The following is a 24,860-nucleotide window of genomic DNA, read 5'->3' as shown; positions in this document are numbered from 1 at the left end:
TTTTAGAAAATATTTTTGTTTTTCTGTTTAATGCACCACATACATTTATCTTATTATTACTTATTACTTACTCTCAGGGAAACTTATTTTCTTTGCCTGCATCTACCACTGCTTGTAGTTCTGCGCTGCATTTGAGAAATAAACTTCGATTTGATTTGACTCATTACCAATCATGTAAGATGTCATAAAATCGTTCGTAGACCAACCCAGATGTGTACATCGAAATGAGTTGGCTCCCAAAGTAGATATTCGTGCGTTAAACTGTAAAACTGTTTAATCAGTAACTGGACATTAGATTAGGGCTATTCAAAACACGTGCACTGCTGATTTTCCAGCCTTCCTTTACCAGTATGCCAGATGTGAAGCCTCATTTGCCGAGCACGATAAGTAATTATTAAACTAAACACCTGGGAGAACCGAAATCATGGCCTGGATTTGGAATCGAGTGCCAGATTTGAAGTTCCATGAATTCCGGCCTCCTTTTGTAAATGTCGCAACTACTTTAAAAACTCAGAGTCCCAGAATGCAACAAAGCCGTAGCGCCGCCGCACCTGTACGCATGTGTCAGAAACTGACGCTGGTTTACGACGTTTCTAAAATTTACGACAAAACGAACCGCGCGGCAAAAGCAAGGCGGTATTTTGGGTACAAAACAAAAACATGTGGTTGAAGTTATGATTTATGCGGTATGTATAATTTAATACTTTAATAACTAATGCAATAATTTTGTTAAAAATTGTACTGCAGTTTGATAAAGTACTACTTATAAACGACTTTCCAGTTCACAATGTAGATAAATTGTTCGGATTTATGAAATAAAGCGACAACTAGACACAATGTGTTATGCATGATAACGTGATAGTGCTGCGCGGTATCTGATGATTTACTGGTCAGTTTATTAGAATTGCTGGTTGAGTGTTAATTATTAGTATGGACTGGTTGTAGTGAGCTATCTATTTAACTTTAATCACTTCGCCAGACATATACAGGTTATCTAGCGAAACCTGAAACAGCAATGTGCCCGTGGTGGTCGTGTTGTTTGCGTTTGTAAAGGAGTAGTAAATGATCTGAAGTCTATGTTCGTTTGTGTAGATCGCTGATAATCCTGCCGGTGTGCAAACATAATCTTTACATACGGTAGCTATTATTCAGTTACAATAGGTATGTTATGCAGCACATCGTAACTGATCCATCACAGTGTAATGCATCCAATGCAAAATATCATGGATAGTATTTTCAGTAAAGCTTTGTGTTAGTAAGTCGTACTGTGTAGTGCGTAAAATGTTTCATTGATGCAGAATACAGTTATTAGCTGTGGTGGTCAAATATTCTAACGAAAACTTTTATGTGCACACGTTATATGATAGCTGTTAATGAAGTAATTTAATTTATACTCGTATTGCAAATGTTTAATTTCTTAGCTTTTATTAAAAAATATAAATGTTATTAATAGTATGCTTTGGATTTTGTATTTAATTAAATTCTACATAACATTATTATAACTAAACTAAAAAAAAAACAGTATAAAAACATGTTGCTATCTACAAGTGAAACTGGGCTCCTTGTCCACCTTGCAGATTTTTAGTAATACTGGTTATAGTTAAACATTCATTTCTAACTCAGTGCTGATATTCTCATCAGCCTTAAAGTACTTGAACTGGATGTACAGTAAAAGTCACACCTACCGATTGAAAGGTTTATTTGTACTTTTCTCTGCATTTTAGAATAATGTATATATGGACATCAAACTATAAAAGAACACACATAGAATTATGCAGTGACTGAAAAAGTATAAAAATAGTAATTTGTTGGGCAGTGGGACAGCTCTGTGGGTTGGGATCCAGAAGGTTTCCGGTTCGAATCTCTTCATCGGCAGAGTGATCCCAACATTGGGCCTCAATGCAGATTACTCCAGGGACTGGCTGAGCCTACTGTCTCCTTTATACCACATTCCTGGGATGCTTTTCCAGCTGTCCTGAAGGAGGTGCTACATATATGCTGAGCACTCACTGACACTTTTTCTTTACTCTCTGGTCAAACTGCTATAAAGCCATTTCTGCTGTGTGGTGAGGTCATGTGATGCAACGCTATCAATGACGTTAGTAGGCGGCTTGGTGTGTCCAAATTTTTGACTGGCACTGTAACTCTCTACTCTCCAGAATTTATACAGGATATTAATGTATGTACATGCTAGTATTATTGATGTTTTTAAGAATTGAACTATGTGACCTATGCACATTTTTCATGACTTGCTTGGTGTGTGTGTGGCTCTCTCCTGATGCAGAGGAACCCTCATTATCCAGCATAGAAGTGAGTGTGACAGCCAGGCAGGGTCATGGGGTTGCGCTCAGCCCAGAAGAAGCTGTTCCCTCTGCGGGGAATCGATGGAGTGGTGCAGTTGTTCGATGCGGAGCTTTGCAACCCTGAGCCCGACCTGGCGCTGCTGTCCCTAGTCCTGGGTTTCGTTGAGCACTTCCTGGCCGTGAACCGCGTGGTTCCAGCTAATGTCCCCGGCGTGACCTTCGAGCCTCTGGAGCTGGGATGCCCCTCGTCCTGCTTCCCCACCGTGGAGCTGAGCCTGCTGGCTGCTCTGTATGAACGCTTTACCGCACAGATCCGTGGCGCCGTCGACCTCTCACAGTACCGGCGGCCAGCCGGCGGCTCCAGTCGAGAGCTGGTGAAGAAGGTGTCTGACGTCATCTGGAACAGCCTCAGCCGCTCGTACTTTAAGGACCGGGCCCATATACAGTCTCTCTTCAGCCTCATCACAGGTGAGGGCCTGCTGGTGCAGTCAGCCCGCAGCCTGGCTCTCCATAATGTTTATTGCCTTGGCGGCTCAGGGTTTGAATCCTGCACTGGGTTCAGTGTGTGTGAAGTTTGTTGTTCTTAGCAGCAGGTTTCCTCCTGCAGTCCAAAAACATACATTTAGGTGAAGCTGTATCTTTAAATTGTCCTTAGTGTGTGCGCGTCTGTGTGTGTGTGTGCGCGTCTGTGTGTGTGCGCGTCTGTGTGTGTGCGCGTCTGTGTGTGCGCGCGTCTGTGTGTGTGCGCGTCTGTGCGCGTGTCTGCGCGTCTGTGCGCGTGTCTGCGCATCTGTGCGCGTGTCTGTGCATCTGTGTGTGCACAGATGTCCCTTCTATGGACCATATGCTGTTTAGCCCGTGACATGAGTGCAATATGTTTAGTTGTCTAATGTTATATAAATGTCAGCTAACTGGTTAGAAATTATCAAGTAAGTTTCAAGATCCAGTCATTAAGTTGAGATCCACTGAGATTTATAACTGATAAAAAAAATGATCGGCGCTTCCTGCTTTGTTCTGTTGTTGTAATAACACTGTTAAGTAGAGCACTTGTAATTGGGCATTTATTGGAAGCTCAGCCTAGCCCACTTGTGCCTCAATTCCTGAACAGCATGTATGTTTGTAATGTACTGTGTGCCTTAAGGCTGATTTATACTTCTGTGTAGAATCTATGCTGTTGGTAGCCGCATGTCCTACACCTTAGCCTGACACCTGTAGTTGGATTTCTGGGGAGGTGTGTGGCAGGCTACAGCATAGATTACGCTGTAGGGTGTGTAGCTATGCTGTACTTACACTGTACTGCCAGCACTGATTCTATGCAGAAGTGTAAATCAGCCTTTATCTGTCGCTTTGGGCAAAAGTATCTGCTAAATAAAAGTACATGTAAATGTAGTTGTGTATCAGGATTCTTGCAATAACTCTGAAACACATATCATGGATACAATTCCTGGTCTCATTATTGTCATATTGCTCACCACATGTTTATTGGGAATAGGGACATCTTGCGTGTAGCATACAAACTGTACATCAGTGAACATGAGGGGAAGAGCTTGCAGACCCCCACCTTCATGTGCAATGTGAGGGGGCTGTCACTGGCTGCAAATACTATGTAGAAATTCACCAATTACAAGATGTTGCTGTATAATGTTAATTTTACATATGTAATTATATAGTTATAGCATGATATGTCAAGGTAAGTATACCCTGAAATTTGTGATATGTGTCTGTCATGAAATCAGAGCTGGGACTCGTGATCCTTTTTTAGTCAGTAATGTTAATGAAATTCCTTTTGCAGGAAATAGATTTGCAGTGCAGAGGAAGAGAGTGCAGTATCTAATGCAGCTGTCCTTTGTGTGATCAGGCACCAAGCTGGACAGCTCCGGGGTGGCCTTTGCAGTGGTGGCAGCCTGTCAGGTCCTAGGGCTGCAGGATGTGCACCTGGCGCTCTCTGAAGACCACGCCTGGGTCATTTTCGGCAAGGGCGGTGAGGAGACGGCAGAGGTGACATGGCACGGCAAGGGTAACGAAGACAGGCGCGGCCAGACGGTCAGCGCTGGCGTCGGCGAAAGGGTGCGTTCTGTGTGCGTGTCTTTCGGTTCTCAGCATGCCTCCCAGGTGTCTGTATTTACAGTGCAGGCATGTTGGTCCATTTCTCACTGCATATTAGTGTTTGGACATTGTTGCATATTACTGTTTACACTGGAAGTTTGCACTGGACATCGCTGTATATTAGCGTTTGCACTGGACATCATGGTGTATTCGTATTCACTAGGACTGCTACTAACAACTCTTTTTCCATGGATTAGTCTATCGACTATTTTATTGATTAGTCAGTTAATCTAAACAATTAATTTTCCTCCAGAAATACACCATTTAATTTAAGTGAATTTTATTGTGACAACAACAAACTGTATGTTACTGTATGTTATGTCTTACCCCGAATATTATCTTCAAATCTTCTTTCTAAAAAGAAAAAAAAAAAAGTCAAACCCCAGGTAAGCTTGACTTAGCCCCTAATCTCCTCAATAGCTAGGAACTCTCCTGGTCCCAGCAAACCCAATGCCCAGCAACACACACACACAAGCACCGTCAATTCATGTAGAATAAGCCCAGATTTTAGTTAAACAGTGATTGGTAGGACTGCAGAATTAAGCAGTTGTATTTTGCAGTCTTTGTCACCATGCTATTCCCGCTGTTTGTGCCTCATGTCGGCTGGGGCTCTTGATGGTTCTGAATAGCTGGATGGGCACATGGGTCTTACCACTTATGCACTGGTGTGCCATGGTAACAGAGCTGGCTGTACCTGAAGGGCTCCTACCTAAAGTGCAACAGGAACATGGAAGTGGCCTTCATGGTGTGTGCCATCAACCCGTCTGTGGACCTGCACACGGACAGCACAGAGCTTCTGCAGCTCCAGCAGGTATGCCTATAGCACCCCCTAGTGGCTTCAGTGTGCCATGTTGTCCATTAAATACAATAATATTTTTATGGTCCAGTACTTTCTGTGACATACTCTCTGCTCTTTACTGTCCATGCAGAGACTGCTCTGGCTTCTTTATGAGCGGGGGGACTTGGAGAGGTAAGACTGCGGTCACATGACATGACAAAGGACGGATGAGTCACACTTTGAATTTGCTTAAAATTTGCATGCCTGGCCAGACCAGACCTGCATTGTGTGATCGGAGGGTCGCCAGTTAAAATCCTGTGGCCAGCAGAGTGATGCCACCATTGGGCCCTTGAGTAAGGCCCTTAACCCCCAGCTCCAGGGATCCTGGACACTAGCTGACCTTGTGCTATGACCTCCCATGCAAGTGCTATGATTCCCTTGAAGAGCATGATCAGACAAATACGCAACTGCACCATGGAGATGAATAAAGTATCACTATTATATTTTATTCTGTTCTGTTTCTGATTTTGCGGAGTAGGTCATATCTGAATTATAGTTCAAATATAATTCAGAAGGAAGCTTATCTCCAGTAAAAGAAAAACAAACTTTACTGCACATAAATCTAATTTTTGTTTTCCCTTGTTTGCTTGAATATTTTTCTTGCTCAAAATGACATGTATCTAAAACTGTCATGCTGACTTTCCTTATATGTGAGTCCTTTAGGTATAGATTGGACCCTTTCACCTTTTGCACTCTGCCCCTGGAATTACACCAGAAGCACACAGTGCTCTCTATTACTGGTGCTCTGTCATCCTGTCCCATTGCAGGTACCCTATGGCTCTAGGCACCCTGGCAGACCTGGAGGACCAGGATCCCCTCCCTGGTCGGGACAGCCCCCTCACATTGCACATGAAGGTGGGCGTCTGCAAACTCTTCCTCTCATGTTCACTGATGTACAGTTTGCATGCTACACACAGATTTCAGTTATTTTCTAGTGTAACTAGTCTGAATGAAGGGTGTTGATTCATTTTCTATAACTGCACACATACTACTAGCCAGGTGAATCACCATAGTAAATCAAACTGTAATTATAACTAATGTTACTTTAATGTAAATTATTAATACAGTGGTGTCTGCAGTTCACGAACGCTGTGGCCAACAGTTTGATTTGCGACGAAAAATTTAGTGAAAAAAATGCATTGGTTCGCGTACAGTATTTGCTCGACAAACAGATTCCTCAACCAGATTCCTTTTTTTTTATACTAGTGTAGCATTGGCGGGGTGCATATCCCAGCATGCCCTGCATATCCCAGCATGCCCCACTTGCAATTGTAAATAGAATGACCACAAGAGGCAACCAACGAGCACCAAACGCAAATATACAGATAGGAAACACAAGGTTGTTAGACACCAAACTGACACTGTGGGAGATTTACACAGGCTAAATGCACGTGAGGATCGGACTGTTGTTTTTTCTTATTCACCACCCACCCTGCAGAAACACACAAAAAATGAGGACTGAACTGAACTTTGACAGATGAGCTAGCACGTTGGATATGCTTCCTGCAGTGTATCGCAGTTCTGGATAATTGAACAGACAGTCTGGGTTTTATCGCCTATCTGTCATTCGTGTTGGTGTAATTTATTTGGAAACCAGGATGTTCCCAAACCACCGATTTAAGTGACATGGGAGGGTCATCGAGTTCTGGCTTTGCCAGTATGATTGACTGTAACCAGCATTAGCTATAACCAACTCACGGCCACAATTAGCATAATGTGTCTGTGCCGAATATCTGCTTGTGAATTTAGGTTCACCCCATATCAGTAAATATATTCATGTTTCATTGTGCATTTTGAATAGAAAAAATTATAGCAGCCAAAATGCCTTAATATTTGCTGTCATAACAGCACATAACAGTGTGGAGTGTCTGCCCCTATGCCTGCCAGTATGTCTGAGTTGTTTGATTTGTTTCAGGCTGTCAACTCTGCTCAGAAGTTCTACAACAATGAGCACATCTACCCCTTCATGTACCTGGCGGGGTACCACTACAGGCACAGGAATGTGCGCGAGGCGCTGGGAGCCTGGGCTGAGGCGGCCTCCGTCATGCAGGAGTGAGTCCCGCAGGAGCTGTAGTCATACGCACAGTCACTGAATAGTCATCTGCAGCTTGTGGTTCTAAATGAATAAATGAATTAAAAATTGGTATTTTGAAATACCTGCATATCAATGATGATGCTGTGCAGTTTTGACATCAGCATGAGGAAGCACATTATTGGAATTGCATTTGTCTGTGAGAAAGTTCAGAGCTGAGTCAGCAGGGGGAGTATGAGCCTGGGAGTATTACTTCCTGCCTGTGCTACTGCATAAGCCCAACCCATCTTCACTGCACCCACGGAGAGCTTTAGTTGGAGGAAAGATGAGGCGAGGCTGCGTTTCTGGGGTCAAACACACAGGACTGTCTCCTGTACGGAGTGCTAAATATAGCTGAGGCCGAAGACCGAGACAGCAGCGGGCCTATTTCCTGGAGGAGGTCCGTCCCCTCTTCTCTACCTCCCTTTCCTTCCTTTTCCAATTGTTATTCAGTGTCTGCTACTCCCTTTGGGTCAGAATTGGCTCTTTCTCACATCAGTTTTCTCAGAAATACAGAGACTCCCTCACTGCACTGATGCTGCTGTACAGTCAGTGCCACGTCCCTGTGGGTATTAATCCCCCACCACATTCTCACTGCTGTACAGCTAATACCAGCACCGTGTAGCTGGCACCACCTTCCTACTGTAATAAGGACTACATTGTGTTACTGCCACTATGCAGCTGACACCGCCTTCCCACTGTAATACGGCTGTAGTGTCACCGACACTGCTTTCCTACTGTAATATGGACGATGCCGTGTGGCTGATACCACCTTTCTACTGTAATAAAGCCGACACCATGTTACTGCCACAGTGCGGTTGACACCACCTTCCTACTGTAATATGACCAATGCCCTGTTACTGACCACAATGCAGCTAACACTGCCTTCCTACTGTAATACAGCCAATGCGGTTGACGTTGTGTTACTGTCGGCGTACGGCTGACACCGCCTCCCTACTGTAATACCGTTGACGTTGTGTTACTGTCGGCGTACGGCTGACACCGCCTCCCTACTGTAATACGGTTGACGTTGTGTTACTGTCGCCGTACGGCTGACACCGCCTCCCTACTGTAATACGGTTGACGTTGTGTTACTGTCGGCGTACGGCTGACACCACCTCCCTACTGTAATACGGTTGACGTTGTGTTACTGTCGGCGTACGGCTGACACCGCCTCCCTACTGTAATACGGTTGACGTTGTGTTACTGTCGGCGTACGGCTGACACCGCCTCCCTACTGTAATACCGTTGACGTTGTGTTACTGTCGGCGTACGGCTGACACCGCCTCCCTACTGTAATACGGTTGACGTTGTGTTACTGTCGCCTTACGGTTGACACCACCTCCCTACTGTAATACGGTTGACGTTGTGTCCCGTCTATGGTCGGCATCGTGCGTCACATTTATTTACCAGTAATGCAAATGTATTTATTATTGTAAATTTATTGAAGTATCATTGCCCATGTAGTTATTTAATAGAAATTTCCTAGAATGACCTTCATAAATTCACATTATCAAGGTGGATGTCTGAAGGTCCTTTTATTGCACTGCCCCCTGCCCATGCCCTACAGTTATAATTACTTCCGTGAGGATGAGGAGATTTACAAGGAGTTCTTCGACATCGCCAATGATGTGATCCCCACGCTGCTGAAGGAAACGGCGGCCGCGGCGGAGAGCGGCACAGAAGGAGGCGAGGGCTCCGATATCACAGAGCAGGTGCCCACCCTGGCTTCCACGTGACAGAAACCATCTCATTGTCCCTCCCTGCTCTGATCCTTTTGCCCCATGGATCATCTTGGTCCTGAATGTTATTGCAGTTGCCTCACTGCCATGAGTGATTTTCAGACTTTGGTTAAATGACACTGGGGGAGCCTTTAGTGTGGGGCATCCTGCCACTGCATCATTTATGGCCTCCTGCCCTCTCATGCTGTGTTCGCTTTGCCTCATATTTTAACTTTAATCATGTTGGTATTTAAGTGTTTCCTTTATAACCCGCAGAACTGTGGCTCTTGATGATTTAACCGCCATATCATCCTCCTCGCATTTACCTCTCATTTACTCTGCACTCCTTCGCTCCCGAAAGGATGCTCCCCAGAAGGCGGCAGCTCTCTCAGCCCTGCAGGATCCAGAATGCTTCGCTCACCTGCTGTGCTTCTACGACGGCATCTGCAAGTGGGAAGAAGGCAGCCCCACACCTGTGCTACACGTGGGCTGGGCTACGTACCTGGTGCAGTCGCTTAGCCGCTTTGATGCGCAGGTATGGGGGGGGGGAGGGTGTTGTGTCATTTACAGCCTTTCCATATTTCTTCTGCCATGCAGCTGTTAAAAATCACAGTGTTATCCCACTATTTATATTTACCAGCTGAATCTACCGATGATGAACATCCAGTCATAGCTGTCCTTTGTTGCTTAGCGGATTGTACATACATTATGTATTATTATGTGGACTGGCCACGTGTTATCAACATGATGCCCATAGTCTCACCTGTATCATGACTGTCACGCCCCCTTCACCCCCGCACATAACCCCTTAGGTGCGTCAGAAAGTGACGATCATCACAAAAGAGCTTGAACCCCAGGATGATGACGACCAGTCCAGTGATGACCCCCGAGAGGGGCGAAGGCGCGGCCCCAGGCGCGAGTCAAAGGTGGAGGAGCTGCCCCCGCCCCCACCGCAGGCTGTGGCCCCACCCACTCCGGCTGTCCTGCCCAAGAAGATTGGAGGCGAGAGTGGAGGCCGGCGACGCTCCAGCCCACTGGTACGGGCCGCCGACTCGGAGCAGAGGACGCGCGCAGGGACGCCGAGCCCCACCCCCGCAGCATCTCCAGGCGCCGCCCCGCCCCAGCCCGTCTCCGGGGGGCCTGTGGTCACATTCCACAGCGAGAAGATGAAAGGCATGAAGGAGCTGCTGTCTGCGGCCAAGGTCAACTCCAGTGCCATCAAGCTGCAGCTGACTGCGCAGTCGCAGGTGCAGATGAAACGGCAGAAGCCCTCGTCGCCAGGCGACTACACGCTGTCCTTCATGAAACGACAGCGAAAGACCATGTAGAGTTTCCTCTGTGTCGAACGAACTGCTGCGTTTCATGGATTCTTTTTTAAAGATAGATGTGAGCACACATTGCATACCCTACCTGAAACATTGCCAAAAAGAAGGAGGGCAAGGAGCTGGACGCACATGCAGTGTTAGACACTGGAATGACACTGGCATGTGATTTCCTGCTGGGCATTCCTTAGGGTTGAGGCTCGACCCTAATCCTGCTTCTCCGCAGCATCCTGGACTTCCTGCCGTGTTCTCTGTGACTCCTCCTCCGTCAATTTGCACTCACACCTGCAATATGAAAGTAAAAATGGAGACGTGATGGGTAGACCCATTGTAATTCCTATAATGGTGTTTACAGCGTAAGCAGTTTCCCCCTCAATGAAGTTAAAGATCTGCCAAACCAAAACGGAATATGGGGTCTTTTTCAGTGAGAGCTTTCTCATCGTCACTCCTCTTGTTCTTGTTTTTCATGTACTCTAGGCCAAGAAAAATTTTCCATGAATCATTCTGACGGCTTTGTTGTAAACAGATTGATTTGTATTTTTATGACTTTCTCCTTTTATGCAATGCCTTAATTGTTTCTCTAATTTTATCCACCGTGTCTGACAATAACGGGAACTGCTAAATTGGTAGACAAACCTCACTGGGGAATAGAAATTTTTAAAAAAATTTGAAGTAGACCGTGTACTGTGGAAGAGCGGATACTGTGCTGTCTTTTCTTAATGTACTGCTTCATATTTTGTGTACAAATAAAATTATTTCATTTGAGCCGTGACGTTCTAATTGTTGCTAGCACTCATCCAAATCTTGGAACGCGACATTAAAACTTAACCCACGGGCTATGGAAAAATAATAAATCCCACTACACTCGCTCAATAAATATAATCATGACATCGTTGAGACACTGAAATGCTTTAGCGGCCAGTGGCAGGAAAGAAGGGGGAAGCGGGTGTCTGCGGGCTGAACAGTATTTCCCAGGGCGGATTGGCTGCTGTGGCTACCCCGTAACCCCCCCCCTCCCAGAGCCAGCTGGATGCTGGAGAGAGGCACGAAGGGCGCATTGGCATTCCGCAGCTGGCAATAACATGACACTCAGTCGGTAAGACGAGGGACGCCGATCGGCTGACGCCGGCATGAATGTGATCGGGGTCTCCTTCCTGGACCCGCTGGATGACTACGAACTGGTTCACCGGATCGGGAACGGCACCTACGGGGATGTCTTTAAGGTTGGTTGTGATAGATCAATGCGTTTGTGGAGCGCAGTGTAAATAAAACTCCAAAGCGTGCCTGCGCTTGACATTTGGTTTGGATCTCGCTGCATAAAGATTCCTAAAACTGTCAAATCGTCGTTGTTTCGCAGATTTTTGAAAAATTTCCTGTACGAATCACCTTGAAAAGCGCTCATTTGGGCAGCATGACATTGAAGCAGTTTTCTCGATTGGTTACCACAGATAGGACCGACGAATTGTAAAGAGGGATTTATTGCATATAGTTATAGGAAGTTTTTTGTTCGTATTTTATATCTTCCCCGAATCTTTCATGATTATTATTATTATTATTTTGATCAGGCAGCGTTTGTGCAGGAAAGCATTGAACTGATGAAGCACAGCCACTCTGTTTCCTGTACTTTTGTTTCCTAACAATAGCGATTGTCTCAGGCAGGGAATATATTACCATAAACATTTCTGAGCTCTGATCTCACGCAAATGTCCCACAAACCTTTTTACTGCGTTTTTTCGCCAAGCCATCTGAACTCCTAACAGCAGTCATAACCGGTTTCGCTTCAGTTGGAACCGGTCAAATTCATTCCTGCCTCACTTGTTTACGTTCTATCTTCATTTTAAAAAGGATTAAAAAATGAGGAAAATGTCAAATGATAGGCTTTAAAAAAAATAGTTATTGCCTCAAATGTATGGAATGACAAGCTATTAAGTTTGTGTTTTTTGTGTATTTTACACACAGAAAAAGCAGCGTTAGGCACTGGGACTCGTGTGATATTGTGGTTCAAGCTGTAACTTGACTCTTCATGTTAACTGAGTTGGGGTTTATTGAAATAAACCAGCTAAATCAATGGTAAACGGGGTCTTGGTTGTATCTGTTGGTTCATCGATATCGGGCTTGTAATTGTGTTAAGTGATCGACATACTTAATCTAACTGGCAGTGTTATTATACGTGCACATTTCATATGCCCGCTTGATTAATATAGCTAAAATTTCACTTCTGAGTAATGCAAGGTAGCACCATGTTTATACTGTGAGCACTGGTGCTTAAGTGAAAATTTTCTGGATATTCAGATTATGAATAATAAATAAGTGTAAGGTGACTAGGCATCAAATCCATGCAGGACCAAGACTGAGTGCTATTTGAACACATGACCCTGCTATCTTAACACAGATGGATGAGGGAGACCTTCATGTTTTTGGGGGCAGGTCTGCCTCTGTGCTTTGCCAGCCGGTGTGGTAGGAACCCAGTACTTAATGCGTTTAAAGCCTTAAAACCCATATGTGAGGATAGGACACTTCAAATTTATTGATACATTTGTGTGACTGAAAATCTCCTGCAAAGCTGTTGCTCTTGCCTAAGTGCACTACTGAAATGAATAAAATGTACTTTCTGTTTCACCTTGCCATAGTTCCACATGTGATCTCATTGTTAATGAAGCCCAACTCAAATATCTGTTGCACTGGCTGTTGCAAATGCATAGCCTCTCACATGTATTCAGCTACCACCACAGTTTCCTTTATGTATTTATATGGTACTCAAAGACCGCGTAATATGAGGTTTAACCAGTAATTCAGGTCATAGGAACATAAGAAATGAACGAACGAGAGGAGGCCAGGTATAATAAACACCACTTATCACAGCAGGCAATCAGCAACAGGTTAGATTCCACGGAGGTTTTTTGCTCCAATTCAATTCACAGGCATGAAAATTTGAATGCAATGAGGACATCACAAGCATATCTTTTGGAAGGGGAGTCTGTCAGAGCCTGGGCCTCAGTCTTGAAGTCATTCAGAAAACCCTTCACCCAGTGACAATGTGAAGTGTCCCAAAGCATCCTGCATGGGAGTTTAAGCGCCTGCAAGCGTCGGGACTCAGACAAGCCCTCATGATGTAGCACACAGCCCTAGAAGCTGTTTCTGGGGAGGTCGTATGCTGACTGTTGAACAATAAGTCGATTATCTCGCCACTAGCTATGTCCCATCCCACCCCACTAAGCACTCCTGGAGACATTTGGGAGATGGGCGTCAGGGCTGTGTAGTTGCAGCTTGGTTGTTCGGGTGCTTGACATATGAGTGTGTGGGTTCTTCTCCCATAAGAATTGCGATGGAAGAGCTGTGACTGTGAGGTATTAGGCTCTGGGGTGATGAGGTGGACGATCGCAAGGCTCCAGGCTAACTCCTATTTTACTTGGAAACAGAAAATAATTGGACATATACAGTCAGGTCCATAAATATTGGGACATCAACACAATTCTAATCTTTTTGGCTCTATACACCACGACAATGGATTTGAAATGAAATGAAGAAGATGTACTTTAACTGCAGACTTTCAGCTTTAATTTGAGGGTATTTACATATTACATTCAAATCAGGTGAACGGTGTAGGAATTTCAACAGTTTGTATATATGCCTCCTACTTTTTAAGGGACCAAAAGTAATGGGACAAATTAACAGTCATAAATCAAACTTTCACTTTTTAATACTTGGTTGCAAATCCTTTGCAGTCAATTACAGCCTGAAGTCTGGAATGCACAGACATCACCAAACGCTGGGTTACATCCCCGGTGATGCTCTGCCAGGCCTCTACTGCAACTGTCTTCAGTTCCTGCTTGTTCTTGGGGCTTTTCCCCTTCAGTTTTGTTCTTCAGCAAGTGAAATGCGCGCTCAATGGGAGTCAGGTCAGGTGATTGACTTGGCCATTGCATAACATTCCACTTCTTTGCCTTAGAAAACTCTTTGGTTGCTTTCGCAGTATGCTTTGGGTCATTGTCCATCTGCACTATGAAGCGCCGTCCAATGAGTTCTGAAGCATTTGGCTGAATATGAGCAGATAATATTGCCCGAAACACTTAAGAATTCAACCTGCTGCTTTTGTCAGCAGTCACATCATCAATAAATACAAGGGAACCAGTTCCAGTGGCAGCCATACATGCCCACGCCATGACACTACCACCGCCAATGCTTCACTGATGTGGTGGTATGTTTTGGATTATGAGCAGTTCCTTCCCTTCTCCATACTCTTCTCTTCCCATCACTCTGGTACAAGTTGATCTTTGTCTCATCTGTCCATAGGATGTTGTTCCAGAACTGTAAAGGCTTTTTTAGATGTTGTTTGGCAAACTCTAATCTGACCTTCCTGTTTTTGAGGCTCACCAATGGTTTTCATCTTGTGGTGAACCCTCTGTATTCACACTGGTGGAGTCTTCTCTTGATTGTTGACTTTTACACACATAGACCTACCTTCTGGAGAGTGTTCTTGATCTGGCCAACTGTTCTGAAGGGGTTTTTCTTTACCAGGGAAAGAATTCTTCGGTCATCCACCACAGTTGTTTTCCGTGATCTTTTGGTGTTGGTGAGCTCACCGCTGCGATCTTTCTTTTTAAGAATGTTACGAACAGTTGATTTGGCCACATCTAATGTATTTGCTATCTCTCTGTTGGGTTTGTTTTTATTTTTCAGCCTAATGATGGCTTGCTTCACTGATAGTGACAGCTCTTTGCATCTCATATTCAGAGTTGACAGCAACAGATTCCAAATGTAAATAGCACACTTGAAATGAACTCTAGACCTTTAATCTGCTCCTTGTGAATTAGATAATAAGGGAGTAACACACCCCTGGCCATGGAACAGCTGAGCAGCCAAATGTCCCATTACTTTTGGTCCCTTAAAAAGTGGGAGGCACATATACAAACTGCTGTAATTCCTACACCGTTCACCTGATTTGTATGTAAATACCCTCAAATTAAAGCTGAAAGTCTGCAGTTAAAGCACATCTTGTTCATTCCATTTCAAATCCATTGTGGTGGTGTATAGAGCCAAAAAGATTAGAATTGTGTTGATGTTCCAATATTTATGGACCTGACTGTATAAGGCCTGTAACTCATCCCATATCATCTAATTTCTTTTCATCTTATGTTAAATGCAGTCCTTTCAGGGAGTGCCGGTTGATGTTCTCCAATCAGCTTGGCCTGTAGCTTTCCTGCTGCTCCTTTCTCTCCTGTGGAGAGGAGCAGATGCTTTAGCCATCACATGCCTCATTCAGGTGGCCCTGACTCCCTGTGGCAGTCTGTGGGAATTCCTGAGTGTTTCTCAAAGTCACCGTGTCCCGCGCTCTGCAACTGTGTCGCATACAGATCTGGATTATGGAATGTTGTAGTGCTCATGTGGATAATGTGTTATGTTGTTTCACATATAGCTTATTACTTGCATATCAGTCGCATCTTTGTGGTAGTGACACAGAGTGACGTATATGTTGGTATTTATCAGAAGAAAATACTGATGGAAAGAATAGAGAAAGTGTTACGATGATCAGGAGAAACAGCTGCCATTTCCGATGGAAGCACCTGCCCACAAGCAGAGGCAAGGAGGTGGGTTGTAGTGGACAGGGCAGATAGAGGCGCACCGATGCCGTTTGGGAGTCCGGCTGTATGATGTTGATGCACAGGCTAGACAATGGGCCCTTTGTTTATTTATGTTCTGCTAAACAATCTGCTTGGTTTGTAATGAAGGTGACAGTTCAGCTGTGAAATAGAGGCAGAAATTAGTCAAAAAATCTCTCTACGGTAACTTTTGTGACAAAAGTGATCCGAGCAAAGGGTAACATTGAAATTTATGTGGGCAATATTTCAATAAGTGATTCATTGTGGGCTTTAAGAATGTGGGGTATAGAAAACGATGGAACATCTCACTCTGATGCAAAGTACCCGATTCTGCTTTCTGTGTTCTGACCAGAGCCGAAACTGAGCTGAACATAATTGTCCTGAAGAGACATTGCTGTCACTTTAGTCACAGGATGTCCTCTGGTCTAACAGGAAAAAAAACAGGAAGCGACTGCAGTCCAGCCTCAGTTTTTGTCTACGGACAATCTCTGATGTTCTCTCAGCTGCACTAGTTACAGTGGAACTTAGAAATGGCCTCTGGTTTCTGTAGCAACAGAACCAGCTGTAGTGACCTTTTTATTTTCAGCCCATTACCTGCGCTAAACCTACACGACAGTATTTATGGAAAGCAAGCATGTCTTGTTTTGTAAGGCTGATAACATTTTGTGTGGCGAGGAAGAGATGTGCAATAGGGGAGATGTGCAGTAGGGGAGATGTGCAGTAGGGCTGCTGTACTTTGGTCATATTTATGGCTAATTATAGGTGTTCTGTTCTGGTGTTATTGGAAATCTGAAACTTAGTTGTATGAATATTGTATATAATCGTTTAAGCAAGTATAAGGAGAAGGGTCTGGCTGCAGATACACTGTGAAGCAGATCCACTGACAGACCGGAAGTTCACTGTACTGCCAGTAGCGTTTTTTTAATATGCCGGATTTTTGTACATGTAGTAATGACCCCCAAGTCAAGGCTGCACCTGTTTATGATGAATTCTGTTAAGGAAATCTGACTAATGAATATATATATGATATGTCATCCATCCATCCATTTTCCAAACCGCTTATCCTGCTGGGTCGCGGGGGGTCCGGAGCCTATCCCGGAAGCAATGGGCACGAGGCAGGGAACAACCCAGGATGGGGGGCCAGCCAATCGCAGGGCACACTCACACACCATTCACTCACACATGCACACCTACGGGCAATTTAGCAACTCCAATTAGCCTCAGCATGTTTTTGGACTGTGGGGGGAAACCGGAGTACCCGGAGGAAACCCCACGAGTACATGGGGAGAACATGCAAACTCCACACACACGTGACCCAGGTGGCGACTTGAACCCGGGTTCCAGAGGTGTGAGGCAACAGTGCTAACCACTGCACCACCATGCTAACCACTGCACCACCATGCCGCCCCTGGCATTATTTTTTTCTTTAATGCAACTAGTGCAGAGAACTCAGTTTCACAGAGGTATCTTGTAGTGAACTGCATTAAAAATGTACTGCCTTGTCAGACACACTGAGATACTCTGCAGCAACAAGAAGCCAGACCTTTTGGAAGATGCTTCTGTGTGAACATCAGTTTCAAAGCGCTGATGAATGAAAGTTACACAAGACTGTCTTGCTCTCTGGCTGTGAGTCTGCAAGTACCTCATCACCATGCCTGCCAAAGGACTTCTCAATTCCGCTGTTGGCTGCTAACACGTTGAGGTTATCAGCGATATAGATGTCCACAGTGACTGACTTTATATTTTCCTTTGAAAAAATCACAGATTGACAAATTTCAAAAAGTCATAATTTTAATTTTCAATTAGCTTAGCCCACGTTAAAAATTGCCTCGACAGTTGAATCCACGGTAAGAGATTTATAAAAAGGAAAATCTCCACATTATGTTCGTACCTTAAGATTGAAAGTAGATTTGAAATGTTGCCGGTGTCTTTTGATTTATCGAACTGGAGTGCATAAAAACAGCTCTCCCGTATGCTTGTCTCAAGCTGCTCCTTACCCATGTCCTCAATTCTCTGTTTAACCGTGTCGTTCAGCAGTTAAATGATTATTTTCTAGGAGGCATTCTCTCCCAGCATGACATCCACAATCTCTTTGGCAGCAGGTAAAATCAAGTCCTCCCCTATAATGTGTGCCTTTCCCATCTTAGCAATGAGCCTTGCTGCCTCATGATGCATGCACCACTTCAGCATTGTCCGTTCTGATACGGGCTGACTCAATTGCTCTCTTATTGCTTAGCAGTTCTTGAAATTTTTGCTTCGAAAAATTCTGTGGGTTTGGAGATGTATTCAGGTGTACGTCTCATTTGGTCACCTTCAGAGCTTCATTAGACGAAACCTGCATACACCACATTGAGGTAAAGGCTCCAAGCTCCAGTGCCACTGCTCCGTTTTCTCCTAAACTTTCATTTGTGTTTTAAGGTCTGTTTTCTCTTCATTATTTTCATGTTTTTTTTTCCAATTAAAGTGCTCCTGTTGAAAGCCATCAGTCCATTTTCTGTTTTAGCATATACTATCAAGCCTCTCTGTCCTACAAAATGTTCACAGCAACATTTGGCAGTCTACCTTCAATACCCTAAGGATGGGAAAAGCTGATATATAAACAATATAGACAATCAAGCAACAAAATAACTCCAGCATATGCCTATAGTTTAAAACGTACGCTACCAAAGTTGTATTGTTCATATTATAATGTACGTTTATAAATGTTGCTATGTAAAAATACTAATTCCAGTAGATGGTGCTCTAAAGTGTCCTCCAGTCAGTATGTGAACTGAAATTCAATGTACTGTGTGTGTCTGCAATATATCCATTCATTCAGTGCACAAACAATGTATTGTACTCGTGTGTTCACAAGTGTCTTGTCTGCAGTTCGTTTGTTTGTTCGTTCGTTCGGTGAACGAACTTGCATTAGTACTTCAGATCAGTAGGGTTGTACTGGTTCATTCAGTCAGTGTCCTGAGATAAATATTAGAATTATAACTAGAATCAAGGGTGCATCTATTACATCCTTAGTAACAAGAACAATCCCATGATTCAATGTGTTCCAAGTTCATTCTTGGGAGGCAATGGCTTCCTAAGAAAACAAGTATGATCTTTGCGTTTTTGGTATTGAGAAACACAGAGAACTCTTGTTCTCTTGCTCGCATGGTACATGTGTTGAAAAAGATTTATTGTTTAATTTTATTTATCCACTATTTAAATAGGAAGGTCCCATTAAGATACAGTATCTCTTCTGCCAAGGGGTCCTGGTCAATTTGATTGACTTCCTGGTCAGATTTGTTCTTTAATGTTATTGTATGAGTACATTTGTTTGGAGATTAAAACAAGTACAAAAGAACTAGTTTGTTCATTCTTTGCAGGTTTCAAGTGGTTTAAAAACACTGTTTGTTTTTGCCAACTGTTATTTGAAAGGTATCTTTGCAAAGTTTACAAATTATTGTAGATTGATCCACATAGAATTTTGTAAATATAACCCTTTACCAGATAATCAAACTAGAACCTTTTTGGAACCAATTTGTCTTCATTTGCCATGCCGCATACTGTTTTTTTTCGACAGCGTAGCTGACTCGTTTATGGACTATGACAATATTTAGCCATGTGCAATAAACATTAGGAGTCTGAATTTGCTTGGTTTCACATTGGTCTGTTTTTGTTGTAGTACTGTTCAGGCCTCTGAACACGCAGGCATTGTGTGATAGCTGCTAACAGTTTGTTATAATAATATTAAGTGGTGCACTTGTAACTGGGCATTCACTGGAAGCTGAACTTAGCTGCAATTATGCCTAGTGGACTCCTGAAAAGCACCTGTGTTTGTATTGTGCTATTTGCCTTACTTGGACAGAAGCATCCACCAGACAAAAATAAATGTGTACTGCTGTCGTGATTCCAGCATTATCTATGAAATGTGTGTTGTCAGGAATATTGCCACATTTCCCACCACTAATTATCCTCTCCTTACTGTATTTGAGTATTATTTTGGCAACTTTGTACTTCGACTGAGTATGAAGAATATTAGCAAATTTGACCTTATCGTACAATTATAAAGAAATTCTGTACTTCATTCTCTAATACATTTCTATCGACAATTGCCATTGCTCATTATATTTTGCATGCCCAACGTGCTACAATGCTACAGTGGTCTGCTAAAAACACAAGTGATTGGGAATACATATGGTTTTCAGACTGAACCGTCGCCGCCGCAAACACTCAAAAAGTATTTTACAGATTTTCTTAAAACTTGTAGACACATTATATAGGTGAAGATCACAAACTGTTTAAACTTGATACAAGTTGCACCAAAACTCGAAGAAGCTCTGCATAATGGTAGCAAAAATAAGGGCAGTCTCAGATACTCAGATACCTCAGAAACACAGGTTCTTTTTCTGAAAATTTCCTTTTCAATAATTTGTCTATGATCTTGCCTTATGCTCCGGTTCAGGCACACTGGTTGAAAAATTCTGCCCTACTCACTGCTTTAGTTCGTCCTTCAAAGGCCTTCAGGTGACTGTCTGCTTTGCTCCATTTTTTTAAGGCTCGGAACATCAAGACATCAGAGATGTCTGCAATCAAAATAGTAAAACTGGATCCTGGTAGGTACTGGTACTTTTAATGTTCTCTCTTGTGTCGTTGGCTAAATCTTATAGTCAGTCAAAGACCCGCTCGGAAGTTCCCCTCACCCCCTCCAGGGTTGCATATCTGTACTTATGCCTCCTCAGCAGTTTCTTTCCAACTCATCCCAAGTTCCCTCTCTCAGGATCCTCAAAGCACTGATCTCAGCTGAACCAGAGGAAAGGCCCAGTCGTTTAATGAGCAGAAATACATTAATGATTTACTGCCAGTAATGCTTTGCAAAATATGTAAGCAGTCAGGGTTTGTGGTGTATTCTGTTTAAGTTATTTATTATTATTGTACATGTGTTCATCAGAAATTCTGGTCTAGTTTTCAGTAGCTCTTTGAGTAATTATTTTTCAATGATTATTTTTGAATAATCTTACTGAGCCCCTCCCCCCGCACACACAAAGGAGATGACATCACCTCCATCCAACAGGAGATAACCATGATGAAGGAATGCAAGCACAAAAACATCGTAGCTTATTTCGGCAGCTACCACAGGTGACTATGGTTTGTGTATTTCTATTCTGTTCCTATTTAAACTGGAAAATACCAAAATTCTGCCCAGACCCAAGCCTCTTGTCATTTACTTGGTCAAATATCTTAATATAATGCTGAATACCTTTACAAAAGGAACAAATTCAAATAAAGCAAGATACTGTTGATATAGCCCATGTACAGTACTGTGAAAAAGTCTTAGGCAGTCACAAAATTGATATTTGAATAATCTTCATGTTCGTGTAAGACTTATATTATGTCTGTCAACGTGTGACAGCTTAGCCTTATCAAAACCTGGATACCATATCAAATCTGACAGAACACCTTTGGGATGAATTAGAGCGGAGACTGCGAACCAGACCTTCTTGTCCAACATCAGTGCCTGACCTCATAAAATGCTCTCCTGGAAGAATGGTCAAAATTCCCATAAACACACTCCTAAACCTTGTGGACAGCCTTCCCAGATGAGCTGAAACTGTTATAGCTGCAAAGGGTGGGCCAACTCCATGTTAAAGCCTATGTATTAAGAATGTGTGTAAAGGCAGGTATCCCAATGCTTTTGGCAATATAGTGTATAACCTTAAAAAATTTCTTTGAAAGCCTAAGACTTTTGCATAGTACAGTAGTTATTAATTAATTGATTATGAGACAGTTGCCATTGTTAGTGACTGTAGGTGGAATACATTCACACTATACTCACCTATTAGATCACGAAAGTCATACAACTCCTTCATCTCATGGCAAAAGAAATATACTTATAATTATGTTTAAAATGCACATTTGTCTTTACTTGTGAGGTCATTGTTTAAAGTGGGAAAGTTCAGCTATTGTCTGTTCAGGAGAAAAAATTTGCACGAATTACAGGACTTAAGGATCAGAAAATCCATCCGTCCATCCATTTTCCAAACCACTTATCCTACTGGGTCGCAGGGGGTCCGGAGCCTATCCCGGAAGCAATGGGCACAAGGCAGAGAACAACCCAGGATGGGGGGCCAGCCCATCGCAGGGCACACTCACACACCATTCACTTACGCATGCACTCCTACGGGCAATTTAGCAACTCCAATTAGCCTCAGCATGTTTTTGGACTGTGGGGGGAAACCGGAGTACCCGGAGGAAACCCCACGATGACATGGGAAGAACATGCAAACTCCACACACATGTGACCCAGGCGGAGACTGGAACCTGGGTCCCAGAGGTGTGAGACAACACTGCTAACCACTGCAGCACCATGCCGCCCCGGTCAGAAAATACAGCACAGAATAACCAAATATGTATTAAACCTCAATCAGAAATATATGCATGGTATATAGTACAGATTAACCCCTCCCACTAGAGATATTTTCCATCCATCCATCCATTTTCCAAACCGCTTATCCTATTGGGTCGCGGGGGGTCCGGAGCCTATCCTGGAATCAATGGGCACGAGGCAGGGAACAACCCAGGATGGGGGGCCAGCCCATCGCAGGGCACACTCACACACCAGTCACTCACACATGCACACCTACGGGCAATTCAGCAACTCCAATTAGCCTCAGCATGTTTTTGGACTGTGGGGGGAAACCGGAGTACCCGGAGGAAACCCCACGACGACACGGGGAGAACATGCAAACTCCGCACACATGTGACCCAGGCGGAGACTCAAACCCGGGTCCCAGAGGTGTGAGGCGACAGTGCTAACCACTGCACCACCATGCCGCCCAGATATTTTTCAAAGTAAATGTAATTCTCTTAAAAATATATTGTAATGTCGGCAGGGATTGAGTATCCCAGCGATGTCTCAGTCCATCTGGTGCTACAATTGGAAAACTGTGATACAGTTACACCTTTCAGAAGGATATGTGTCTGTAGTACTAACTACTAGCTTGGAAGGCATTCTTATGAATTTACAGAAGCAGTGCTTTTCCTTTAAAATGTCATTTCATTTAAAGGCTCCTGGAGTAAAACAGGTCAAGGTCATCCAGTAAGTAAATTTAATTGAGCGGCACTAGGGGCCAAACCGTTGGGAGTTTAGGAAGGTTAGCGGCCCAGCTGGGGGATGCTCTAAGCCAAATGACAGTGATGTCAGTGATGTTGGCACAAGCGCAAAGCAGCCCTGCTTTTTATAGGCATGGCGCTGAACCAGCGCCTCAGACAGGAAAGAGTGGCTCGTGTGTTCAGTTCCCATATTAGCTTACAGGGGCTGCTACAGAACATCCCAGATGGGGTGAGGTGTCAAGCCTATGAGGAAGAATGTTTGGGTTCTCACATAAGAGGAGAGCAGATGTAGTGAGAGAGCTCTGGGAACAACACGGAGCAAACAGGAAAATGAAAGAAAATGAAAAGGGAGGCAAGTTGTCCTTGGGAGTAGGAGCCAAGGTCAAGAGGCGAGCGGGTCGGTCTGGGGGGGTGAGGGGACAGGCAGGCGCATGTGCAGGTGTGGGAGAATTGGTACACGCACCCACACCGAGGCGACACACACACCCACACACACATGGCAGGATACCTGCAGAAACCATACTCAGGGTGAATCAAGCTCACAGGGAAAAGCTGGGGTCCGAGGCACCTGATAAACAGACAAAGGTCAACAATTCTTCACGCTGGGGAAACTGCTGGAGCAGTTAGGTTAGTCAGTGAGGAGAATCGGGGACAGATGTCAGTACTCCGGAGAAAGTGGGAGATAAGGGGGCTTGGCTGCAGTGCAGGCGGTGCAACAGTAGAACGCCAGAGAGAAATCCCCCCCCCAAACAAACAGTAACCTGTATGCAGCACAGAGGAGGGCAGATTAGGATCATCGTTATTGTTTCTTAAATTGTTTGAGGTCACCTCTGATTAATGGTGTTTCTGTGGGGCTGTAGTGGACATATTTTAAAAATGAAAAAAATCTCTTTTTGAAGCCACTTTATTAATAGCAGGCCTGAGTAAGATTAGAAACTGCACAGCTTCCCTGGAGTATAGCCGTCCTGAGCAGTAATGCCCTGTGGATGTGTGTCCTTTTCCAGGAACACAAAACTCTGGATATGTATGGAGTACTGTGGAGGGGGGTCACTGCAGGACATTTACCAAGGTAAGTCTGACCCAGTGATTTGTAAATGCCTTCATGTGCACATTCATTCCTGCATAGCACAGGAAGTGATCCAGTTTTGGCTACTAGCACAGTACTGTTGTGGTGGCGTCGTTTCCTATATATCTTCATAAGCTCGGGGTTGTCTGACTCCCACAGGGTCCTGAGCCCTGCTAGTTTTTAAGCCAAACCCATCCCTGTACATTTTAAATTACAAATTCATATTTATCATATTAAAAAGCCAGCAATGCAGAGTGTTTGCTTTTTTTTTTTGCTTTTATTAAAGTATAGAAATTAGCTATTAACAGAAGGGCAACGACAGTGTTAAAGCACTGAGGGTGTCCTCTATGGCAGTGTGTGGATAGGGGTTTCTGTGATTTTACCTGGAAATTTCACATTAGGAATCTGAGTAGGGACATGAGCCTGAACTGGTTATGTATGAGATTGGGCTGTTTTCCACTGGTGAAGTGGGAGTTTTTGCTGGTCTGAACTGGTCGCTGAATGACTGAGTAATGCGACTGACCACTGGCAATGTTCCCGCAGTGACTGGGCCGCTGAAGGAGAAGCAGATTGCCTACATCTGCAGGGAAACGCTCCAGGTGTGACTATACCAGAGTGCACAATGCTCTGCAGTGCGAGCCCCCGGCTTGTGCTGAATCATCACAGCTGAAGCTGGTCCTGTAGCACAGCCTGCTAGCTGGCGACGCTGCGCCTGAATACGCCTGCTGACTGTGTTCCTTTGTCTCT

The 24,860-nt window shown here is 44.0% G+C and overlaps 2 protein-coding genes across 5 annotated transcripts in view; both read left to right on the top strand.

Annotated features, from left to right (window-relative positions):
* Positions 1-540: 540 nt before the first annotated feature.
* On the top strand, positions 541-11,126 carry men1 (multiple endocrine neoplasia I). The gene is made up of 10 exons (XM_049029444.1): positions 541-686; positions 2,285-2,771; positions 4,162-4,370; positions 5,092-5,220; positions 5,339-5,379; positions 6,015-6,102; positions 7,163-7,299; positions 8,889-9,033; positions 9,401-9,574; positions 9,852-11,126. The coding sequence occupies exons 2-10, from the start codon at positions 2,336-2,338 to the stop codon at positions 10,365-10,367; spliced, it is 1,875 nt and encodes a 624-aa protein (XP_048885401.1). The 5' UTR covers positions 541-686; positions 2,285-2,335; the 3' UTR covers positions 10,368-11,126.
* Positions 11,127-11,384: 258 nt separating this feature from the next.
* Positions 11,385-24,860, top strand: part of map4k2 (mitogen-activated protein kinase kinase kinase kinase 2) — a 38,306-nt gene continuing 24,830 nt past the window's right edge. For all 4 annotated transcript variants that reach the window (XM_049028965.1, XM_049028963.1, XM_049028964.1 and 1 more), the window contains exons 1-5: positions 11,385-11,584; positions 20,493-20,550; positions 20,983-21,073; positions 24,052-24,116; positions 24,657-24,712. In XM_049028965.1, coding sequence (XP_048884922.1) covers positions 11,492-11,584; positions 20,493-20,550; positions 20,983-21,073; positions 24,052-24,116; positions 24,657-24,712 — 363 coding nt within the window. In that variant the 5' untranslated portion in view covers positions 11,385-11,491. The remainder of the gene's footprint in view (positions 11,585-20,492; positions 20,551-20,982; positions 21,074-24,051; positions 24,117-24,656; positions 24,713-24,860) is intronic.

The sequence above is a fragment of the Brienomyrus brachyistius genome, chromosome 10 (genome assembly GCF_023856365.1).
Source record: "Brienomyrus brachyistius isolate T26 chromosome 10, BBRACH_0.4, whole genome shotgun sequence".
NCBI classification, from domain to species: Eukaryota; Metazoa; Chordata; class Actinopteri; order Osteoglossiformes; family Mormyridae; genus Brienomyrus; species Brienomyrus brachyistius.
Note: the sequence above shows the minus strand (reverse complement) of the source record. Positions and strands in the feature narration are given on the sequence as shown.

Excerpts from the sequence above, each read along its gene's own strand:
- men1 (XM_049029444.1), top strand. The coding sequence starts at position 2,336 with ATGGGGTTGCGCTCAGCCCAGAAGAAGCTGTTCCCTCTGCGGGGAATC. Across the intron at positions 5,380-6,014 it reads GAGCGGGGGGACTTGGAGAG|GTACCCTATGGCTCTAGGCA; the intron begins GTAAGACTGCGG and ends GTCCCATTGCAG. Across the intron at positions 9,575-9,851 it reads TTAGCCGCTTTGATGCGCAG|GTGCGTCAGAAAGTGACGAT; the intron begins GTATGGGGGGGG and ends ATAACCCCTTAG.